Below are 23,993 nucleotides of genomic sequence, written 5' to 3' on the forward strand. Positions count from 1 at the left end.
GCAGATACAGGAAAAAGCCCAGCTCCACCAGGAATAACAGAAAACCAAGCTGAAGCCAGGTGCTCTCCTCCACCCACAAGTTTAAGCTGCACATTGACACCCAAGTGGTGAAACCCGGACTCCTCCACACTGTGTCACTGTGAGTCGATGTAAGGCTCTAATAGTGTTTCACAAGGCCTCTCAGGAGCATCAAACTATTTAAATTCTTTGGCCTAGTAGTTCTGCACCTCGGAATCTGTCCTAAGGATGTATTCCACAAAACAGAGAGCACCCCAAAGCCCATCGCTGCAAAATTATGTTTCAGAGTGGAAAACTAGAACAATATAAATGCTCGGCAATAATGAATGATATGATGTCATCAATAAGAATTATGAGGTAAAATTATGTCGTGATATTAGAAATGTTTATGTCATGATATTTAAAAAGACAGAAAATAGACCAGGTGTGGTGATGTGTTCCTATAATCTCCGCACTCAGGAGGCTGAGTCAGGAGGATTGCTGCAAGTTTAAGACCAGCCTGGGCCACACAGTGAGTTAGAGGCCAGCCTGAACTATGTAGCAAGATCCTGTCTCAAAGAAAAAAAAAAAAAGACAGAAAACTGTGTTCATACAATGATTATGAAGTAGACACATATACATAGTGGCTAAATATTCTACTGAGAGTTTGGCATGGAAGAGTTAACTCCTATCCTTCCAACAGTCCTAGGAGTCAAGTGTTGTTCACTCATTTTATTGGTGAGAAAGTTGAGGCTCGGGGAGTTAAGTTCATTACAGAGTATCACACAGTGTCCCCAGAGCCATATGTTAGACCTCTATTACAATAAGGGTTTTTCAAAAAATGGTGGAGTTGGTATAAAATATCTGTTACACAGGAGGAATATATATAATATATTTATATTTAATATATGTATTAAGGAATATATATTAAGGAATATATTTAAATATTATATATTTATTTAATATCATATTGCACAGGGTGGAGACCAGAATTAATAATATGTATCAGGTATTTCAAAGTTGCTCAAAAACGATTTTAAATATTACCCCCCAAAAGATAAGTAGGTGAAATAGCAGATAATGCTCATTGATTTGATTTGATCTTTGTCCAATGTACAAACAGATCAAAACATCATACTGCACTTTAGAGGTATATTTAATTTTTGTCAATTTAAAGGTTTCAAAGATTGAATTAAAAATAAAATTAAATTGAAAACAAAAACCCCACAATGCAAACAGTGGTTCCACAGGAATTAGGAGGGAGGAAAAACAACAGCAGGACTACTGTCCAGCAATGGAAAGGATGTAAAATATTTTGGCATTTCCTTTGGTGCAAAACAGCCTCTCTGCGAGGCAGGTTATTAACGCATTCATGAAGCTTTGAGGCTCTAGTGCTTTTGGGGGCAGAAAGAGTCTCAGCAACAATTACACACATTGGCTTCTCTTGCCAGGTCCTGTTCTCTCTTTTTAGCCGTTAGATGTCACTCGAGTTAGCAGTTGGGTGGACTGGAGATTCATTCTGATCAGGGTTGACGGATGATAACCCAACAGGTGTTCTGATTCAGATTTCCAGGAGAAAATGAATCCAAAAACACAGGTCCGGTTAGTTTCTGGTGGCTTCAGCCAAATGTGGGGCAGGAGTCCCAGTGGTACTGGGCTTCCTCATGCTCCTGATTTACTGAAGACTCAACGCAAGATTGTCCTTCATTCATCTGACACCACTCAGGGTGTGAGGCTCCATCCAAGAGCGGCTGTTACTGTAGAGGTTATTTAGCTAAATGTGGTCAGGAGTTGATGCTCTAAGATCCACAGCACGCCACAGGAGAGGAGGAGAAAAGCTGTTCATTAATCTGGTGCACAAGAGCTCAGAAAGGTTGCACAAACTTGATCTGGGCTTCCTTGTGTAGCTGTCAGTAAGGGGATGACTGAAGCAATAAATTTCTGTGAGCTGTTAAGGCAGACGGTAGTCTAGATCTTTGCGTCTCTACAATAATAGATAAACAGGCATTCCCTTTTCAGTCTGTAACTTTGACATGTGCAGGCGCTTTTTTTATACAGGGTCTCGCTGTATAGCTCAGGCTGCCCTTGAACTCACGATGTAGCCCAGGCTGGCCTTGAACTTGTGACAATCCTCCTACCTCAGCCTCCTGAGTGCTGGGATTACGGGCCTGCACCACCAGGCCTGGCTGTGCAGGCTCTTTGCTTAAACTCTCTCCCCCCAGATTAATGATTTCACGAACTAAATAAGATCACTGAAAAGCGGCAATCATGATTTGGCTGTAACCAACTACAATGTATGTCCAATGCTACAAAACCTGATTGTTTAGACAAAAATGAGTTTGTGTTACATGGTCTAATATTTAAACATAGGAGATTACATTATTTATAAGTGTTGTTTGCCTCAAAGAAAACAGCAGCAACCACTTCTACTTTACAGGTCACCAATGTGTCAACTCTGACGTAGTCTGCAACTGAAAATTTCAATTTGCACATCTGGGACAGTGGATTTATTGTTTAAATTTCATGATCTTAGGAGAAATGAGGGTGTATGTTTATAATATAAAGAAATAGAAGACAAAATAGTAAAGAAAAAAAAACCCATTCTTTTATTAAAAACCCTAAAACCTCATGACATGAAAAGAACATATTTACATAATAATGTTGCAAATAGAACCTCACATGTAAATATCTGGCTTGTGGTTCCTGACCACTTATAATGGCAACTTTGTTGTACTGCTAAAAAGTAAACCACAAGAAACACTTTCATGTCAGTCACAATCAAGCCTCCAGCACATGGGCACACTGAGCGTGCTCGCAGCCTCAATCCACTCTGACCAGGCTGAGGTATTGCTCTGTAATTATCATTCCTCATTAGTTGCACAACTTGAGGGAGAAAAGCATGCTTATTACAACGTACCCTATGGAGTTAGGATTTGAAGCTTTGAAGATATGACAATTTGAAAAATGGCTTCATACAGACAGGAAAGGTGTCCTACCATCAATGTTGCCGGGAAGAAAACTGTCAAAAAATTCATGTTGATTTAAAAAAAAATTACTGCCCTTTACTGGAGATAATGAAGACATAACCATGCTCAGAAGCAATTTGCATAATTCCAGAGAAGAAAATTTATCTGGATTAAGGACAATAATCCTTCTTTTCTACATTTTTCTTGGCATGCATTGATGATTAAACTTGAAAAGACTCCAAAAATGTAAAAATACTACCACCGACAAGATTAATTCCGTATAATAAATTTAATAGCGCATTACTTCATCATTAGCAATTTCTCTAGAAATACTTTGTGGCATTTTCAAAAAATAAAGATGGGTGGAAAAGATGTTTCAAATAAAGCTTTAGGCTTCAGGAATGCTTTTTGCTGAGAGTGTATGAGCAGACATAAAATTAAAACGTCATAGCTTTATTCCACACAGTTTATGTAAGCTGGTTTTTGGACAGATGTGAAGAGACAGCTGAGCAAGCCACTTAGAAAAAGGACATTTTCTGCTGATTTCCCTTTAAAATCAGTGTCCATGGGAAAGGCCACTATCTTGAGCTCCACTAGGTTTTAGGGCTACACTGACTTGGTCCAGGTGGCCCCTGAGCTCACTGCTGCGAAGGACAGAGAATGTGGCATTTATTTCTGTATAATGCTACAGGTCACTTACTCATTGGTTTGCTTGTGTTTCCTTTCATTTGTTTCTAATAAAAACCTTGGAGACCAGCGTTTCTGCTTGACATGACTTCTCTGGAATTCTGCGAGGCCTCACTAAGGCTTTCTGGCTACGATATGACCATTGTCTAATGGATTACAGACACCCTGAAGCTTAGGGCTTCATAACCACACAACAGAAATACATAAAACAACATGTATTCCATATCACGAATTTCAATTCGAACCACAGCTAGGATATTAGAGAGAATTAGAGATGAAGAAGACTTAGTCATAACTCTCACTCTCCCCTTCTTTTTATTTTAGGGCTTTAATTTTAATCCAAAGGAGTTCAGTCACAGGGTGACCACTTCTGTGAATGTATTCGAGGGCCAAGGAGACCTTGCTGCTATCAATTTTCTCTCTCCATATAAAATTCTATGTGTTTAATTTCATACCGTCCATCCTAAATTCAACCTACTTATTGCTCTTACTCAGCTCGGCCAGGGTGAAATAAGGCAACGCGTCTGTGTGCCTTACCTAGCATCTGGCCTAGTGGATGCTCATTAAAGATCAGTTTCTCACCTTCAACTATTTTATCTAAAATACTACCAGAATTTAACCTGAAAAAGGATGATGTGCTCTCTAAATACTTCCCCATGGAACCCTTTCAGTCCTTACACTCAGAGGCACGGAACTGAGAACCGTCACCGGTGCTCCCTGTCCCTTTCCCTGTTTCTGCAGCAATCTCCCTCTAGTTCTACTTCCTTGCCCCTGCTAGGCAAGGTGATGTCATACCGTAGGGGGTTTACCACGAATCTTCTTTAACACTTGCATCTTCAGTTCTTTGCATTGTTGAGAACTTCCTTTTTAAAAATTGCCCCTAAGTGTTTATTCATGTTGGATCGAAGTCATTGGGATAACCAAAACCAACATTAAATGTAAGGCCACGCTTTGCAGGTGTGCACATGACATAGCCCAACACCGCAGGGACAGGCTTGGAAATCTGAGTGAATATTCATGAGTACCTTGGAGTGAACTGTTTGCTCACTGCTTCATCCAGAATAGAAATCTTTAAGCAAGCATTTTTCTCTTCCAATATTCTATAGCAGAACACCCTATTTAAATTCAAATTCATTCCAGTTAGATAGGCTGGATTATGTGCATTAAGATAGGAGTAACTGTGATGTCCCTGAGCTGCTCCCTGCAGGAGAGAGCGGATGACCTGTCCATAGGAGACACACACAGCCCCCCAGGGCTCAGGTGAATGGTGAGGATGGAAATTAACAGGTCGTGAGCGGGATGAGTGTTGCTGAGGGCAAGGAGACGTCAGGGGCACCTTGACGACGTGGGCAATTGTGTCAGCTGTGTAATGCATGAGGGCTCCATTTGCCTCTCAGACCACACCAGTTTGTGTATTTCCCAGAGCAGTTTTCTGACAGATGGCACCAGAGTTTCCTGTTATAATAAAATTAATGTATTACAGTTATTTAAAGACGGACAGAAACAAAGTGTGTATCATAAGAAAGGGCTGTCTTTTCTAATTCACAAAATGGCACCACACAGGTATGAGGAGGGCCTGTGTAGGGAGTGAAGAAAGCCAACAAATTAGGCTGTTTAACTTCATCTTCAGGCCTGGAAAGGCCTCCTGAGGGAGAGGGGTTACCTGAGACCAGAAGGATGGGCAGTTTAAAATTTTACTACAAACTTCACAGAACATCCAACTTATATAAAAACAGTTTCTCTGAGAACACATTCTCAAATTGCAGTTGGATCTGAAAGAAATCTGCCGTTGGCCTCTGCAACTAATCTTCAAGTAAACAGAAGCGTTGTGCAGCCGGAGCACGAAGACGGCGAGTTGCACATGGCTAGGTCACTGCGCTTTTCCTCCTACAACTCCTGTACCTGTTTCGCAAAATGGGTTTTATCTCGATTTGTTATTTGGAAATTCTGGTATTTTTCTCAACATGTTTCAGTAGGAAAATGAGGATGAATGGAGGGTAATTGCTGTTTAATGGCTGAGCAAATGACCTGAGAAGATCCTACCTTTCTGTTCCCTGTAAATTAGCCACTGCATAGATAAGAAAAATGGTTCAGGGAATTTAACTGTCAGCCATCTTTGGGGTATGGGAGTACATGCAACTGTAACGTACTCTGTTTCTATGTATACCAATGATCACCGTAAGTCACAGTGACAATTGCTAGTGTTGTCCTATGTCAAATATAGTTTTTCAGTGGTTGTGTTTACTTAGTTCTTCACTGTCACTTCTGAAGTGGGAACTGGTTTTGCTCCCACTTTACAGATTAGCACTGTGAGGCACAAGTTTGAGACAACATGCCGGGGTCACTGGGCTCGTCAGGGCAGCACTGAGATCTGATCCTCGGCCGAGTTCTCCTGGAGCATCTGCTGTTGACCATTCTACTGCCTATTTAACGGGCTGACAGCCAGCCGGGCTCTAGGTGAAACTGGAAACCAGTGAGCTTTCTTAATGAATGGAAACACAAATCTACATGTAGAATTAACCACACTGCTGGTATAACTAGCATGTTAGTCTGGGTAAGCTCCGGGACCTTTAAGAGAGACCTTTGGGGAGAAAAGTAAAGTGATGATACAAGGGTAAAAAGGCTCCAACACTCTCTCAAACAGCTGGAGCCAGGCGTGGGCCCTCAGACCTCCCTGTGCATTCGGGTTCTTCCCACTGCACAATCTCCACTGCTTGGCTTCTTTGGGCTGAATCTCCAGCAGGATGTGACTGTCTGTGAGCACTGCCTAAAGGGTTTTCTGCAGAACTTGTTGTCCCTTGAGCTGCTCCATTTAAAGCACTGCCGGTCAGTGGGTTTTTAAAATTAATTAATTAATTAATTAATTTATTTATTAATTTATTTATTTATTGTACCAGAAAGTGACCAAGTAGCGGCTCTGACATACTAGCAACCGTATGCGTAATAAAGCTAGTGCTCTTTACTGTTCTCAAAGACTGTAAAGGAGGACGTGATTTGTGTCTGAAGATAACAATGCATTTCTCTGGATCATTTTAAGTGGTCCGAGGAAGAGGTGGCTAAAGTATTCTGTTTTTGTTTTCGTTTTTTTCCAGTACCGGCAATCGAACTCACGACCTCATGCTTGCCAGGCAGGCGCTGTGCCGCTGAGCTAAATCCCCAGCCGCTAAAGTATCCTGAAGTTGGAACATTAATTGGGGTGAATTGGGGTTGAAACATTAATTGGTGTTAATAAGAGCACACAAACAAAATGAGCTGCAGCATTAAAAAAAGCCTATCTGTCTAGGCAGTGAGTTCCAAGTATGGGAGTCGGGGACTGGCTCTGCAGAGGAGCTGGAAGAACAGGACTCTTCTAACAGGAAGCTTAGGAAGCTTAAGCTTCTGCTTATTAATGAGAGCTTCAGGAAGTCAAGGCAGGATGGGTACCTTCACAGACAGCGTCATGGGAGGCCTGAAGGAGTGACACTGCTGATACTTAGTCCTGTCAGTTTCTGAATTCTCACCCTGAACCCCTGTCACCCTCTCCCACCCCATACACCACTAAAAACAGGGTTTCCTAGAAGTAGGAGACAGGAGCTAAATGAATCTTAATACAATGTGGCACACTCCACCTTCCCCAGGTATATGCCTGGTCACTTACTTTCCTTCAGCTACTTCACGGAGCCTCAGCATAAAACAAAGTAAGAAACAAAATTAAATGGGGTCAACCAGAAAAACAGTATAACATTTTCGGGACAATTGGAAAGGTTCCAGGTTGACAATCTAACAAGATCTGACAATCTAAGAAGATCTGTTATTCTTATATTTTGAGAAGAAAAAAAAAAAAGCCTAGAATGCCCATGAATGTGTTCTACGCAGTAAACAGGAGATAAGATATACACACTTTGGTTGTTTTATTGGGATGCTAAAAATGGTAAATGACTACATAAGTTTTTGCCTCTACAGGGTAGGATCAGTACAGGGATTCTGCACTAAATTTCTAGAAAGCAAAGTAAGTGTTTTGGAAAATACTCTAGTATTGTACATCATGGAAGTATTTTAAGACATTTTAAAAGATTGAGAATGGGAAGCTACTTTCAAAATAAGATGAAGTATATATTATTTCAATTCAAACTATGCTTTCTTTAAGAATAGCACATCATTTTAGGAGAAATATGAAAACTGAGATACATGAGCACATGGTATGCATGATCTAGCTGTTCACAATATTTCAACGAAGGTCCTAAATTCAAAGAAATTTAGAAGCATGCTGTTTCCATAGCAGCAGATAAAGAGTAAAACCAAAAAAGACTTTATTGATTTTTAACAAGGCTTAGAGACTTGTTCTACATTTAGTAGTGATTTTTGCTCTTTTTTAAAAAAAGTCTTTGGCAACATCTCATTTTACTCTTTTCTAAATGTATTTAATAAACCACACACATTTTGAAAGTACATAATTGTGACATTACTGTAAAATTGCACATTCTTATGGTAATGTCGAATAACCAATATTTAATTTTTAATGTCAAACTATGGAGTCAAGATCTGACATCAAAGACTCTAACTATATCTAATGTCAGTTTAGTGTATGAATAAAATGTAACTGCATTACAAATGCTTTTAGATAATCCACTAATGATTAAAAACAGAAGTGTAACATTTTCAGTTAGTATTAACTTATCAAGACACAATCATTGAGAATCAGGCTTTTCCATGTCAGTGGTGAAGATACGAAATGCAGCCTTCTCCATGGTGAATGTGGAAGCATGACGGGGGACTGACACAGAAGCACAATTCCAGATCAATGTGCTAAGAAAACAAGGAACAGATTTTCTTTTCTGTGCTGTATGTTTTTTTGCCAGTTATTTTGATTTCTTAACATTTCCCTTTGTCAGACTTCTATCTAGAACATATAAAGAGTTGAAAAAAAATAACCCTCCCAATTCAAAGACCCACTCTGAAAATGGGCATCTGAAATGAATACACACTTCTCAGATAAAAAATACAAATGGCAAATAAATATATGAAAAAATGTTCAACATCATTGGTCATTTGAGAAATGCAAATTAAAACAACACTGAGATTCCATCTCATCCCAGAAAGAATGGCTATCATCAAGAAATCAACCAATAACAAATGCTGGAGGGGCTGTGGGGATAAAGGAACCTTTCTCCACTGTTGGTGAGAATGTAGACTAGTGCAATCACTGTGGAAATCAGTGTGGATATTCTTTAAAAAACTAGGATTAGAGGTCCCATTCGACCCAGCTATTTCTCTTTTGGGTATTTTCCCAGAAGAATTAAAAGCATCATACCACAGCAATATATATGCACCCATGTTTATAGCAGCTCAATCTGTCATAGCGACATCTTGGAAACAACCCAAATGCCCATCAACTGAAGAACTGATGAAAAAGATGTATTTTTATACAATGGACTATTACTCAGCTATAAAGGATAAACCTGAGGTTTTATACATAAATGGATGCAGCTAGAGACCATACTCACAAGTGAAATAAATTAGATCTGCATGTGTAAACATCATATTGTCTCCCTAGTATAAGAAACTGAAAGAGTAAATAAGATCTAAAATGTACAATAGATATTGTGAAAGGGAAAGAAATTGCTCAAAAGGAAAGAAGAACTGGGATGGGAGACAGGAGAAAAGAAGGAAGGGAAAAGAAAAAATATATATATACACAAGATAGCTACTAATTTCTATTAGTTCACTGAAAGGAACAGTTAGTGCTTACATTGTTTGATCAACTTTGCATGCCTGTATCTTGTAATCTGAGCAACTACTTTCAAGATAACAATATGCAATATAAAAACCAATGTAAATCTCCTATTATCTTGTTTTGAGATTGTGTATCCTTATTTTTATTTTTTCTCTTTAAAATAAAATAAAAACAAACAAAAACAAAACAAAACAAAACAAAACAACAACAACAACAAAACATTTCCCTTTGTCAAAACAGAGAAAAATGGCCCACCTGTAACAGACATACAGCCTAACGGGGCAACGAGGGTAACAGGGGCAAAGCCATAGGCTGCAAAGTTTCCGGTCTCCCCCACAGCCATCAGCAGGACTCCGCTCCACCAGAGCACACTCTTAAAGTATGGCCTTGGGTGCTCTTGTTGTGCCAACTGAAGATGAGAATATTTCTGGAAGTAAATCAGAGTGTCAGTAAGAAAACATGTCTATCCAGTTCAAACTTGCTTTGAAATTTTGTGTTCCATAAATTTGTATCACAGCTTTTAAATTTATCTGCAGATTGTTGTAGAGAAATTACTATGAGTTCCTCTTTATCTCAAACGTATGATCAGCAGGAGCATACATATTTATATGGCACTTTACGGTTTGCAGAGCCTTTTGTATATGCACATTGCTTTATTATCGTAACAATTCTGTAAACTAGGTGAAATCATTACTATTTAAAGAGGAGGTGTGCCAGGCATGGTGGTGCACACCCATAACCCAGCACACAGGAGGCTGAGGCAGGAAGATCCTACGAGTTTGAGGCCATCCTGGGGGCCACAGTGAGTTCAAGGTCTGCCTGAATTATATAGTGAGACCTTGGCTCAGAAGAAAAAAAGAAAAGAAAAAGAAAAGAGAAGGTGTATGCCAAAATAATTCTTTCAGAATATCAAATAATTCCATGTGCTAAAATAACATTAATAAAGATAACAAATTCTTAAAGAGGAAAGTTTTAAAAAAGGATTGAGATTTATGTGTCAAAGTTCCTATCACAATTAACATAGCAGAATAAAGGTTGCTTTGGTAATAGGGTGGCTGAGGCAGTTTGACTTTTTTCATTGGGTTTGTATTTTTTTATATTTAAAAATACATATAATTGGCTAGGGATGTAGTTCAGGGCTAGAGTGTTGTCTAGCATGCACAAGAACCTGGGTTCAACTCCAAACAGCACAAAAACAAAACAAACATATAAATTCCTAAAAAAAAATGATCATTAGATAAAGATATTTTCTCTACTGATTTTATAACTAAGCATACTTCTTTATAAGAATTTTGTGCAATTCTAGATTTCTTAAACTTTTTAAAAGAAAATTTTAAAAGTATTAGAAGAAAACATGAAACATTAAAAAAAATCTTGGCATAAGGAACACCTTTCTAATATGATACAAAATTCTTAAGCCAGAAAAGCAAGTATTTTACTGTATTAAAAATTTTTTCTCTATGTAAAAATATTATGAACAAAATGAAGGCACAGACAATAGAGTGGGAGAAAACAATATATATGACAAATGGTTAATATTATTATGAAGGGAATTCTTATAAAGAGATTAGCTAGAATCCAAGAGATTTTATTCATAGGCTATGAAATGGTAATTTATCGAGTAAAATTACAACTGAGAAAAGACTCTTAAACCCATGAGTAATCAAGGAAATGCAAACAAATAAAACAATGCAATACAGCACCATTTTTGTCTATCAGATGTGTTTTCTTACCTTACCAAGTAATTAATGATATATGCATTGAGAATATGGGGAATAGTCACAGCCAAACTGCATGGAAGTGTAACATGAACATGGTATAGCCATCTAGATCAGTTTCTGTGGTCCTAGCAATATTTAAAATGAATACATCCTTTGAGCTGCAGAATATTTACATACATATTTAGGATATAATACATCCAGAAAGATAGTCATCTTATTATTATTCATAATTGCAAAAATCAACTCATATGTCCTGCCATACAGGATGGTTACAGTGTATATACGTTTTGTAACATCCACCCAATTACGTGTATGCTGTTCATGCTTAGATACTGATGTGAAAAAAATACATAGTTAATAGTGTTACTCCTGAGCAATGAGGGACATTTTACTTTTTCCTTTTATATTCTTGAATATTTCTATCAGTGCTATCATTTGGGTCTGAAATGTCCCCGAAGGCTGACGTGTTGAAGGCTCAGTTGCCAGCCTTTGGTGCCATTGGGAGGCGGTGGAGCCTTTAGAGGGTGGGGCTTACTTGGAGGAAGTGAGGTCACTGTGCGCCCTTGGAGGGGATGTGGGGACTCCGGCTCCTTCCTCTCTTTCTCTCTGCTTCCTGGCCGCCATATATTTAACATAACATGTATTTAACAACAAAAAAATCTGTACCCCTATAAAATGCTTCTAAAAAGTTTTGTGTCTCATCTGGGTTTAGGGCTGTAGAAGAAATCAAGATGATGAGAATCAAGGCAGGTGATTCATTCATTAGACATAGTGGCCACCTTGTCTAGAAGCCACAGTACTCCTTCTGGAGGCCAAAAAAGAAAAAAATTAGTCTATTTTAGAATAAAAAATGAAAGTAATCTAGCCTGGATTATATTTGTCTCTCTACCAATAGGATCATAAAATATATTTAAAAATATTTTTTAATGGAGATAAACATTATATTCCTGGATCAAATTACAGAGCTAGAAAAATAAAGTTTTTCTTACCTGAATATTTAAGGAAATGCTTATTACCAGATTTCCTAAAATGGCCAGCAAAGCTCCAAAAAGGTGAATCTGTGAAAGAAAACATTTTCTTTAGATAGTGGTAAACATTTTCTTTAGATAAATGGTACTTGTAAGATATTTATTGAAAAATAACTTGGTCCTAGCTGGGCATGATGCCACATGCCTGTAATCCCAGCACTCGGGAAGTTCAGGCAGGAGGATAGACATGAGTTCGAGGCCAGCCTGGGTACACAGTGAGACTCTCTTAAAAACAACAACAGCAACAGCCCCCAACTTGGTCCTTCATGGAATTCTCTAAGTATTTATCTGCCTCATTCATAACTAAAGAAAATAATCTGCTGGACATGGCGGCGCATGCTTGTCATCCCAACTACCTGGTGGGCTGAAGCAGGAAGATGGCAAGTTTGAGGCCAGCCTAGGCAACTTAGCAAGACTCTGTCTCAAAATGAAAAAATAAAAAAGTCTGGGGATGTAGTTCAGCGCTCCGAGTTCAGTCCCTGATACCACCCAAACACATACACAAACACACGAAGTAGTTACACGTTTCTGACCTCTTCCCAACCAACACCCTTCTTATTTATCCTTTCTGTCCATTTTCTTTTCCCTTAATCTATTCTGAAAGAAAGATCAGTAGACTTAAAGGAAAATCTGAGATCTAAATCTGCAATTTTCTAATTGGGTGAACTTGAACGAGTTATTTCATTTCCCTGGCCTCAGTAAAAAGGGGACATTGATTCACTGCTTTCAGAACCCCCTTTATCTCCAAAACTCTAGGACCTCCACTGGGTTTTCCTGCCATGCCCCTCATCAGAACCCACAACATCTCTATGCAGCTGACTGGATCAAGCATGAAACACTATGCCAGCTCCCGTAGTCTGCCCTCCCCCGGCCACCAACTGTTCAAGGCGCAAGTGATGAGCTTCCTCTGCCTCAGTATCTGCCACAGACCACCCTCCGTCAGATGGGACCCTTGTTCATGCCACTGCACTTTCCTGGATATATGGCTCCCTGTCTCAGCCCACTCTAATCAGATTTCACTCTCCTGGTCTACATAGCTCCACCTCCTTGAGGCCGTCTCAGAACACACAAGCCGCCTTTACTTTCTTAGGGCTCTGACTGGTAAGTAGCTGTTATTTTACCTTTGATATGGTAATGTAGCAGGCAGATTCTCTGAGGGAGGAGAACCAAGCGTTATGCTTCTATTGAGTCTTCTACATACTCTACTACACAAGTTCAAGGTTTTATTAAAACCTAGCTTGAAAAAAATACATGATGGTTTAACCAACAACTACAAAGCTTAAACAAGTAAGTTCTTATATGCTGCTCAAGATGTTTGCCATAGATAGTCCATGAATTACTCGACGACTTCAAAAAAAGAAATGCATTTGCTCCCATCTAAGTACAAAGCTGTATCTTAAGTCAGTATAAATTAGCAATAATACGAGGGCTCTTCCCCTTTTATTCTAAAGTACATACCTTCTAGCTAGTTTCACATTGCAGAGAGCCATTTTAATTTCAAATGAATATCACAAGCATGAGAAATTCTTTTCAAAATGCACAGTCTTTGAAGTTTAAAAGCTCTATTACATAAACAAGTGAAATTCAGCATTTTAAAAATGAAGCAGGAAAATTAAATAATTTTATAGTTGATATATAATATCCATGGTCTTTAATCAGTTAAGAATTTTCTTTTCCTAATAAAGGTACTTGGCAATAATTTTGATCACCGTTCCTCATGGGGAACAACAGGATCACAACAGAATGTGCTATTTCCATGCTTTCTATTTACAGTCCAGTGCATTTGGCAATAATCAGGAAAATAAAGATGCAGGAGAAATTTGGCATTGGATGGATCATTATGAAAATCTTCCATAATGGTAAAAGTAAATTTTTGGGTAGGAATAACTGACTTCAAAATTCTTTAAATCATTCCCTCATTCATTCATCCCAATGACAACAGTCTGGGTGCTTAAAAATTAGTGGCAGGATTTGGCAATGATTTTTTGGATATGACACTGAAAGCACACATAGCAAAAGAAAAAAATACATAAAGCAGACCTTGTCAAGATTAAAAACTTATGCATCAAAGGACACGATCAACAGAGCAAGAAGGCAAACTGTGGAATGGGAGAAAACATTCGCAAGTCGCATCTGGGAGTAAGGGCTGATACCTAGAATACTATATATAAAAACACTCACCCCTCCCCATAACTCAAACACACACACACACACACACACACACACACACACACAAATAACTTGATTAAAAATGGACAAAGGTTTTGCATAGATATTTTCCAAAAGGACATACACAAATGGTCAATAAGCACATGAAAATAAACTCAGTATCACTTATCATTAGGCAAATACAAATCAAAACCCCTGCGCACCAAGTAAGACAGCTATCATAAAAAATCAGATAATAACAAGTGTAAGGGGGTAGACAAAGTGGGACCCTCATACCTTGCTAGTGTGAATATAAAATGGTACAACCACTTTGGAGCACGGTCAGAAACTCTTCAAAAAATTAATGATGAAATTTCCATTTGACTCAGCAATTCTAAAGAGAAATGAAAACACATGTCCACACAAAAACTGATATACAAATTCATAATAGTCCAAAGTGGAAATAATATAAATACCTTAACTGGTAAGTGAACCAACAAAATGGTGTACAGTCCTACAATAAAATATTATTTAGCCATAAAAAGAATGGAGCACTGATAATGCTATAAAATGAATGAATCTTGAAAAGTTTGTGCTAAGCAGAAGAATCTAGTTACAAAAGATCAAATATTACATGATTTCACTTACATGAAATGTCTTGAAGAGGTACATTCAGAAAGTACATTAGTGGTGTGATTACAGAGTAAGGGAGGTTATGATAACTACCTAATTTTGTGAGTGTGCTAAAAACCAATGATGTGTTCACTTTAAATGAGGGTATTGTATGGTATGTGAATTATATTTCAGTAATGTTATTAAAGTAATTTATACACATTTTCAAGTAATTTATACACATTTCATTTTCAAAGTAATTTATTCACATTTTCAATTTATACACATTAATTTATACACATTTTCATTTTAAAGTAATTTATACACATTTTAAAGTAATTTATACACATTTTCAAGTAATTTATACACATTTTACAATGTAGCTATCTCTATTCCTGTCTCTTAACTCTCCAAGATGTAAATTTATTCTGTAGTTGATACATTTCTTTCATTCCTAGATGTTTATCTTATTTTTTTATTCAGTTTTCTATCTTCATTTAGACTCCACTTGTTGCTTTTTCTCTTTCTATCTAATAATATACATATGAGTACAGCTATGCATTGCCCTCTAAGTGCACTCTGTTTTAGCTGCATGCATGTATAGTTCTGACACGTGCAATCATTGTTATTCCGTTTCAAATGTGGTTGAATTATCTCATTTTTTAATCTGAGCTTTACATTATTCAAAGGTGTGCTTTTAAAAAGCTTCTAAATGAATGAAGTGTTGGTTATCACAATGTTACTAATTTCTAATTATAGATTTGCAATCAGAAAATACACTGCATGTAAATCAGCATTTGCTTTAAGCCCCAGTATACAATGTAAAGTGAAATTCATTTCACTGGTAGTGTGTGATCCAATTTTATGTCTTCAGTGTATGCAGCAAAAGAAAAGTATTGCCTAGAGGTGATGACACATGCCCATAGTCCCAGCACTCTGGGAGCCTGAGGGAGGAAGATCACAAGTTCGATACTAGCTTGGGCAATTTAGTAGGATCCTATCTTAAAACAAAAAATAAAAAGGGCTGGGGATATTACTCAATGCAAAGGACCTGGCTTCAATTTCTAGTACTACCCTGCCAATTCAATAGTTAATATTGTAATTACATATATACTATTCTATCTCCCTTTATACATTCTATTTCCATTAATCCATTGCTCAGATTTGCAACATCCTTATTAAATTTGGACTGTTTCACCTATCAGTTGGGAGGGGTGCTATATTAAAAATCTGCAGAAACATGGATTTATCTATTTTTTCCTTTCAGAGTTACTCAGTTTTAGTTTAGATAATTTAAGGCTATAGCTTTGGTATATACAAGTTCAGGATCATTTTACTTCCCACTTAATTACTCCTTTGATCATTATGTATTGACCCTTAATTTCAATAATTTTCCCTTAAAATTTATTCTATCAGATAATATTGTAACTGCTTTCTTTTGATATTTGCCTCTTCCCACATCACTCCACTTTGAATGTTTATTTTTTTGTTTGTTTTTTGAGATACAGTTTTCCTATGCAGTTCAGGCTGGCCTTAAACTCACTACATAGCTAAGGTTGGCCTTGAACTCCCAGTGACCCTCCTGTCTCAGCCTCCTGAGTGCTGGGATTATAGGTGTGCACCACCATGCCTACCTCACTTTGAACATTTCTGTGTCATTACATTAAAAATTTTTTAATTGACAGAAGTGTATGTAGAAGATGGCATTTTGAAGTTTATGTACATTGTGCAATTACTACATCATTAATTACCATATGCATTACTCACATAGTTACCATTCATGGTAAGCACACTTTACAACTACTCTCAGCGTTTTTCAAGAGTATAATATATTGTTAGCTATAATTACCATGTTGAACACACTAGAACTCTATTTATTTTTATTCCTTCTACCTATGTGGAATTTTGTATCCTTTGACCAATATTTTCCCATCCCTCCATCCATTCATCCATCCATCCATCCATCCCAACACCACTGTATCATTACACTTTACTTGAGTCACTTTATGTAAGACATAACTAGATTAAAGAATACTGACTGCCAAATGGGGCATTTAGGCTATGGCCTTTTTTTCTTTTCTTTTTTTGTGGTGTTGGGGATTGAACCCAGGGCCTTGGACCCTCATGCAAGGCAAGAGCTCTACCTCAGCCCCTAAAAGTAGACACTAATATATGTATACTTATTGTGACTACTAATATATTTTCATTTATGGCTACTGTCTCTTTTTGTGTCCATAGCGATCTTGCTTTTTCTTTCCTTTCTTTTCCCACATGCTCTTGGAATTGGTTGAACTCCCCTTATTCTCTCCTCCACCCTACTCTCAAGGTTGTGGAGTTCTATACGTTATTTCTATTCTTTCAGTAATTACTATTAAAATTAAAATTTGAAATAATTATGGACTCATAGTAGGGTGCAAAGAACTGTACAGGCAGATCTTATGCATCCTTCTGCCAGTCACACGCCCCCATGTTAACATCTTACACAAGAGCAAAATATCAAAACCAGCAAATAGATCTGTTACCAGTGACACACACTTGTGTGTGTGTGTATAGCCACTAGAATCAAGCTATTCCTTGGTTCAGCACCATAAGACTGTCTTCTATTTCCTTGTTATAGATACACTATCTTCTCTCTTCCCCATTAGCAAGCCACAACAGCCACTAACTTCCACCTTTGTAAATTTTGCACATGTTACATAAGTAGAATCATAAAGTATGTATACTTTTAAAATTGGCTCCCCCCTAGCACAATTTCCTTAAGGTCCATCCAAGGTTGCTGTACCACTAGTTCATTCCTCCTAATTGCTGAATACCATCCATGGTGCAGATGGATCACAGTTGGTTTAACTATTCACTCATCGAATGGCACTTGAGTATTCTCCAGTTCGAGGCTGTTAAGAATAAAGCTGTTATGAACATTCATGCGCAAGCCCTGCATGAAAACACGCCTTCATTTCTCTGGGATAAATGCCCAAAAACCTAATTGCTGGGTTGTGTGGTAAGTCCATTTTTAGTTCTGAAAAGAACTGCCAGACTCTTTTCCAGAGTGGCTATACAATTTTACATTCTCACCACCAATGTATGAGTGATCCATTTCTCCACAAATTTATCATGCATTCTTGACATAAATCCTGAATGTAATCAATATGCTCATCCTTCTGAGCATTATAAAAAGTTCCAGTTGCTTTAGCTATAATCTCTTGTTTCTTATCTTACATGTTGTTGATTGAGATACTAGTGCAAGGTGAGATTAAAAAAATATGCTGAATGTTTAAATTTTTAAAAAATATATTAAAGTAGAAGGCACATGGCCATTAATCCCCCTCAAAAGATTCTCCCTCTCTTTGAACACATTGTTCTTGCCATTTTCTAAAGCATTTATGGAAGCCCTCTTTCATGAGTGTCCTAAGTTGTCCTGCAGTGGGTGCCTCGATCACCTGAATCTACTCAGAATGTTAATCTTTCATGATCACTTTGACTTTGAGCAAGAGCCAGAAGCCACACACTGCCAGGCCAGTGGGGAAACTGGATGGGGTCACATTGCAATGCTTTTATGAATCTGCCTTTGCATTGGATAGATGCATGCAGTAGCAGCCTTTACCATATTCTTATCACACCTCATTAAGAAACTCATGAAACTGCTGCAGAAAGTTCCAGAACTGTTGCAGAATGTCCCAAGAATGATGGGACAAGTGTATTCAAACTGAAGAGGAGCACTATGAAGTGGATTAATGGCAATGTATCTTTTACTGTAATAAATTTAAATTTTTTTGACAGGAAAGCTGACTAATACAACTCAGCAGAAAGAAATTGATAAGACCTGTATGACCTAGACTACTATCAGAATATCAACTGTTTAGAAATAATATATTTTGACTTTTGGTTGTACAAGGATCTCAAAGTGAATAACTGTTTTTAAACCAACTGGGATTTGAATACACTACCTAGTGTTTGTAGCAGCAAATTTTGCTATAATTCATATTTCAACAATTAAGATCCATGAATGTACAATAAAAAATTACTAGCTGCCTTTTTTTCCTTGCCGACTTTTATCATCCAGTGAATTTACATTGTATTAAAAGGACAAGAAATATATATTTCAAACAGGTGTGAGAAAGTTTCATAATATTCAATAAAACCTGGTAAATATTATTCTTTATTTTCTGAGGTTTCTTCTAATTATTAAATATTGATTGCCTCTACATTGAAGTTATTTAATATACAACAGTGAGTAGGACCGATACAGTAAGTCCTCATTAATTCCTGCTGTGGTTTGGGTGTTGATGTCTCCCAAACATCCCTGTGTTAAAGGTGTGGTCCTTAGGGTGGCACCATTGGGAGGTTCTGTGGACCTTTAGAAGGAAGGTCCACGTGGGAGGTCCTTAGGTGACTAGGGCATGTCCTCAAAGGGTCTGTGAGGCCCCAGCTCCTTCTTTTCTCTTTTGCTTCACGGTCATGAGCAGCTTGCTCCACTGTGCACTCACCATCACTGCAGTCAGCAACCCCACCAGAGGCCGAAAAGCACTGGGTTTGCCCAGTCATGGACTGAACCCTCTAAAACCACCGAGCCACATCTCCAGCCCTAATCTTTTCTCTTTATAATTTCATTATCTCAATTACTTTATTAGAGTGTTGGAAAGCTAATACAGTGCTCTTAATTCTAGAGAAGATCCGAATATGCAAGCTTTTAAAAGAAGGTAGTTTGATGTCTAGTAACTTGCAGTAACCGCTACTAAATACTGTTTCCAATTAGCAGCACTAGTCAATGTGCTTTAATGACCAAAAAATCCTCATCAGCAATCAGGACTGTCCTTTATATACAGTGAACAGGCTCTTAGCATTTTTTTCATCCAATTAGATTAAAGCTGTTTAGCTTATATCATTATTTATTCAGCATGTTATGTTTTCCAACATTTCAGAATTAGTGGAGACTTAGATTTTCTTTCTCACTGTCTCCTTTCTTGCCCTCATCCCTTTACTAATCTGGAAATCAGTCAGGAAAAAGAACAGAGAGCCAGGGAAAGAGAGACTTAGCAAAGTCACACATTAGACAGCTGTCAAATTTTGGTCCAGATGCACCCAGGTCAGGCTTCAGTCACTTTCCAGAAACCACAAAAGGTAACCTTCTGGTGAGGTCAATGTCATGCATCACATTTATTTAGTTAGCACAGTTTGCGTCTTTGTCTCGGTGCAAATGAAATAAAGCAATGACAATAGTTAGGAGGAAAGGTTGTTTAACATCTTAGTAATGTAGTTACAGGCACAGGCCCAAAACACAGGAGGATGCCCTGGATTTTTATAGCGTGCACTGTGTTGTTACTGCTATAGCTTAATCTCTGCCTTTTCCAGGGTGTCTTGGCAGATTGTCAGCCACAACAATTTATCTAGAATGAGGTTCAGAATATCAGCATGGATAAGTATTAAGACGTTTTTGAAATAAAACCTCCTTTCCTACATCTTTTTGGTCCCAGGATTTTCTTCAGATATTTTACACTGACATATACTACTGTGCTATTGGCCTGTAATCTATGTCCAGAGCAATTTGGCCAGATAGAGCAGGGATATAATACAAGAATGTATGGAGCTGGTTATAGTCTGTCCCAGACCTGCCTTTGAGTTCAGCCATATTCCTGGCTCTGCTTTCAAAACTTAAACTTAGAACCAAGTCAATGTGAAGCTAAAAAATGGCTCAGAAGAGTCATACACTTAGAGCTGGAAACTGGAAGGATCAAGAAAAAATACTACAGAGAAAAATAAAAGCACTGCACAACTTAGAACCACAAGTAGATACTGCTTGAGAAACACACAAAATATAGAGGGAAAGGACATGAAATTAAAGTGATCAGAGAGATCATAGATATGGTAGACAGACCAGGCCTGAGGAAACTCACCTCAGATAGTATTCATTCAGCCGTGCATCTATTTAGCATTTATGCAGCAACTGCTGAATATTAGGTCCTATGTTAGGAATCGAGGATGTAAAGTATCTTCAAGAAGCTCAAAAGAAGTAGAGAAAGCAACCACGGACAACCAATCACAGTCTGTCAAATCTGTAATAGAGGTGTGCTCCTCACAACCTATAGGAATAGAAGAAAGAGTATAAATCTGCCTAGGCTGGGGAATGTTCATTTCCTGTGGCTTCTGTACTTGGTGGCTTAAAACAAAATTTATTCTATCACAACTCTAGAGACTGGAAGTTCAAGGTCAGTTTTCTTGGGCTGAAATCAATGTGCTGGGAGAGCTACGATCCCTCTGCAGGCTTTAGGGGAGAATCCATTCCTTGCCTCTCCCAGCTGCTGCTAGCTGCTGACTTCCTTGGCTTGTGGCTACATCACTCAGATCTCTACCTCCATGTTCACATTGGTGTCCCCTGTCCCACATCAAATTTCCCAGCACTTCTCTCTTCTAAAGATACATGCCATGGCTTTTACAGCCCATCTGAGTGGTCCAGGATAATCTCCCCAGATCAAGAGCCTTTCCTTAATGACATTTACAAATTTCTTTCTTTCTATATAAGGCAACATTCACATGTGTCTTTGGGCTTAAGATGTGGCTATATTTTGGGAGGTCAGTATTCAGCCTACCCCAAGTAGGGTCTTAAAGGAGCCTCACTGGGTAATATCTCCCCAGGGTAAGTGCATTTCAACCAAGGGCGGAGCAAGTACAAAATCACAAGGTGTACTAAATAAGGTGTCCTCAAAGGCCTTGAAGCAGAGGATCACAGCACTGCTGACTGGAGAGGAAGGCACGAGATCTGTGCGTCATAGATCTGTAGATGGTGCTAAATTACAGAAAGAATTAGAGAAGGATGGGCCCAGACTTGGTTTTTAGGAGACTTCTCCTTCCTGAGCTTTCTACCACTATGGCAAAATATATAACATCATAAACTTAAGAGGTGGAAAGGTTTATTTTGGCTCATTGTCTCAGAGGTTTGGGCCTGTGGTGGCACAGGCCATCATGGTGAGAGTAAGTAACAGAAAAAGGCCAAGAAGAAAAGACAGAGGAAGAGCAAGGGCTGGGGTTCTAATATTCCTTTTAGGGGCATGCCCGCAAAGACCTAATTTTCTTCCTCTAAGCCCCATATCTGAAAGGTTCCACCACTTCTTAATAATGTCACAGACTGGAGACCAATTCTTCAATACGTGGGGTTTTGGAGGACATCTGAGATCCAAATTATCATAAATATGGAGGAAAAGGAGGAGACCAGGATACAGGAAGATAAATTAGGAGACTGTTTCAGGAGTTCATACAAGAAATGGCAGCAATGACAGTTAATTACAACAGGGCCATAAAGAAGCAATATTCATAGCAGCAAACACTGGTTTTAGCCTGAAATATGGTAATGCATATTGAGTTACTGGATAGATTGGACTATTCTGACCACTAATCTCTTTCACTCTTGTAGATAATTGAGTTGTCTGAAAAACGAATCCCAGCAGAGTTAAAACTATAATCCCACATGTGAAAAAGAGGGAAGAAAAAATTTCAGTCAGGAACAGATTTTTAATTTGTTATCTTGGTTATCACACGCTATAAGGTTATTGCATGCCTATCCTGTGAAGGTCTCATGACACTGGATCCTAATCTGGTGATTAAAAGCCAAGCGAAAAGGCCAGGGTTACATAACTCCACATATCACTGCTATTCTACAAGCTGTTCAGTGCCAATTTCTAATCAACCTTAAAACCTAGGCAGAAAAACCCAACATATTGCTTTCCCATATGATGAAGAACTATTACATTTTGTCTTTTACTAGAGAACACATTTAGTTACGTAATTATCCTCTCCTCATTTTTAAAGACCAAATTCCATTCAGGGCAGAGCTTTAGATTTACTAAGAGGCCACCCTGTTTTTTGCTTCCAAGAAATTTAAGTTTCAGCAGAACAACTTTATGGGAAAAGGAGTACATTTAATGGCACATCCTTTGGGGGCTTTTAACACTTTATTAAGAGGAGAACAACAATAGTTAAGAAAATGCAAGATTTCAGTTAAGGAAGTCTGAAAGGTAGGACTATTACAAAACAGCTTAATCCTGTACGATATTGGGTCTGTCTTTGAATCAGAACAGACATACTGAACACAGGGAGTGCTACTGTCTGTATCAAGGTCATATTGATAACCATAATTTTAAAAAGCTGTAATTATTTTTAAAGAAGCAGAACGGCAGGCTGTCCTGTGCAGGTACAGCCCAGGGTTTGCAATGAGAGTACTATTTTAAACTGGATGCTGTGAGCTCATTCAACTGCAAGGCCTTCCTCCACAGCTGCCTGGGTTTCCAGCATACACACACCTTTGGGGAACAATATCTAATCTTGAACCCCAACTGTAGTTTGCCAGTAACTTTCTTGTAATACCAAACTCTATTGTCTCCATCAGGTGTCAGCCTGTGGGTGAGTTTCTGCCGCCATATGGGGAAGGATCATGCTGTTGGCACTCAAGGATCTCAGCCAGATACTGCTGAAGCTCTTGCCACCCACCAGACCAGATCTTTCTGAAATTAAGGCAAGAATAAAGTTCAAGTTTGCAACACATTTTGGAACTTGTGACTGGGGCTCTTCACTACCTCTGAAGGGCCAAGCTAATTTCCAATATCCCCCAAACCCCAACTCCTGGCAAAATTCCTGCATCCCCTTGGTCCAATCCCATAAACTTAATGTTTAACACACATATGACACCCAGAGGACTCATCAATACTAATTGTTATTTAGGTCAAAAGACTCATAAAATGCTCTACATTTAAGTCACAATTACTGCCTACTTTACAGCTGTAACAGCTGCTTATCACATGAGGTCCATTCAAACCTTACTTACAAAGAGCTGTCCATTTCTCCACTGCTGTGACTCAGGCAGTCAAAGCCAAAGGTGTATTATAATATTTCCTCTTCTGCTTTGGCTCACTTATTTACAGTCACATAACCAGTATGTGACCATGCATTGTAATACATCATTAAAAAATGTCCAGGGGATTAGTAAAGCACACTTCTCTGTATTTCTGGGTAAGTCACGGAGGCGGACCTTGGGTACTATATTTGGTCCCTGGCCCCTTTCCTCTCTGGCACTGTTCCCTGCTCTGCTTCCTGGATGCTATGAATTACGTATGTTTGCTTTGACACATCCTTT

At 38.3% G+C, this 23,993-nt stretch overlaps 1 protein-coding gene across 1 annotated transcript in view; it reads right to left on the reverse strand.

Moving 5' to 3' along the window:
- The window catches only part of Nipal2 (NIPA-like domain containing 2), a gene marked incomplete at its 5' end in the record, with an annotated part of 54,601 nt that extends 40,002 nt beyond the window's left edge, over window positions 1–14,599 (reverse strand). The window contains 3 exons of the mRNA XM_013512702.1: window positions 9,619–9,790; window positions 12,074–12,142; window positions 14,558–14,599. Of these exons, the coding sequence (XP_013368156.1) occupies window positions 9,619–9,790; window positions 12,074–12,142; window positions 14,558–14,599 (283 nt within the window). The remainder of the gene's footprint in view (window positions 1–9,618; window positions 9,791–12,073; window positions 12,143–14,557) is intronic.
- Window positions 14,600–23,993: the final 9,394 nt, after the last annotated feature.

The sequence above is a fragment of the Chinchilla lanigera genome, unplaced genomic scaffold, assembly GCF_000276665.1.
Source record: "Chinchilla lanigera isolate Chin_1 unplaced genomic scaffold, ChiLan1.0 scaffold00016, whole genome shotgun sequence".
NCBI lineage: Eukaryota > Metazoa > Chordata > Mammalia > Rodentia > Chinchillidae > Chinchilla > Chinchilla lanigera.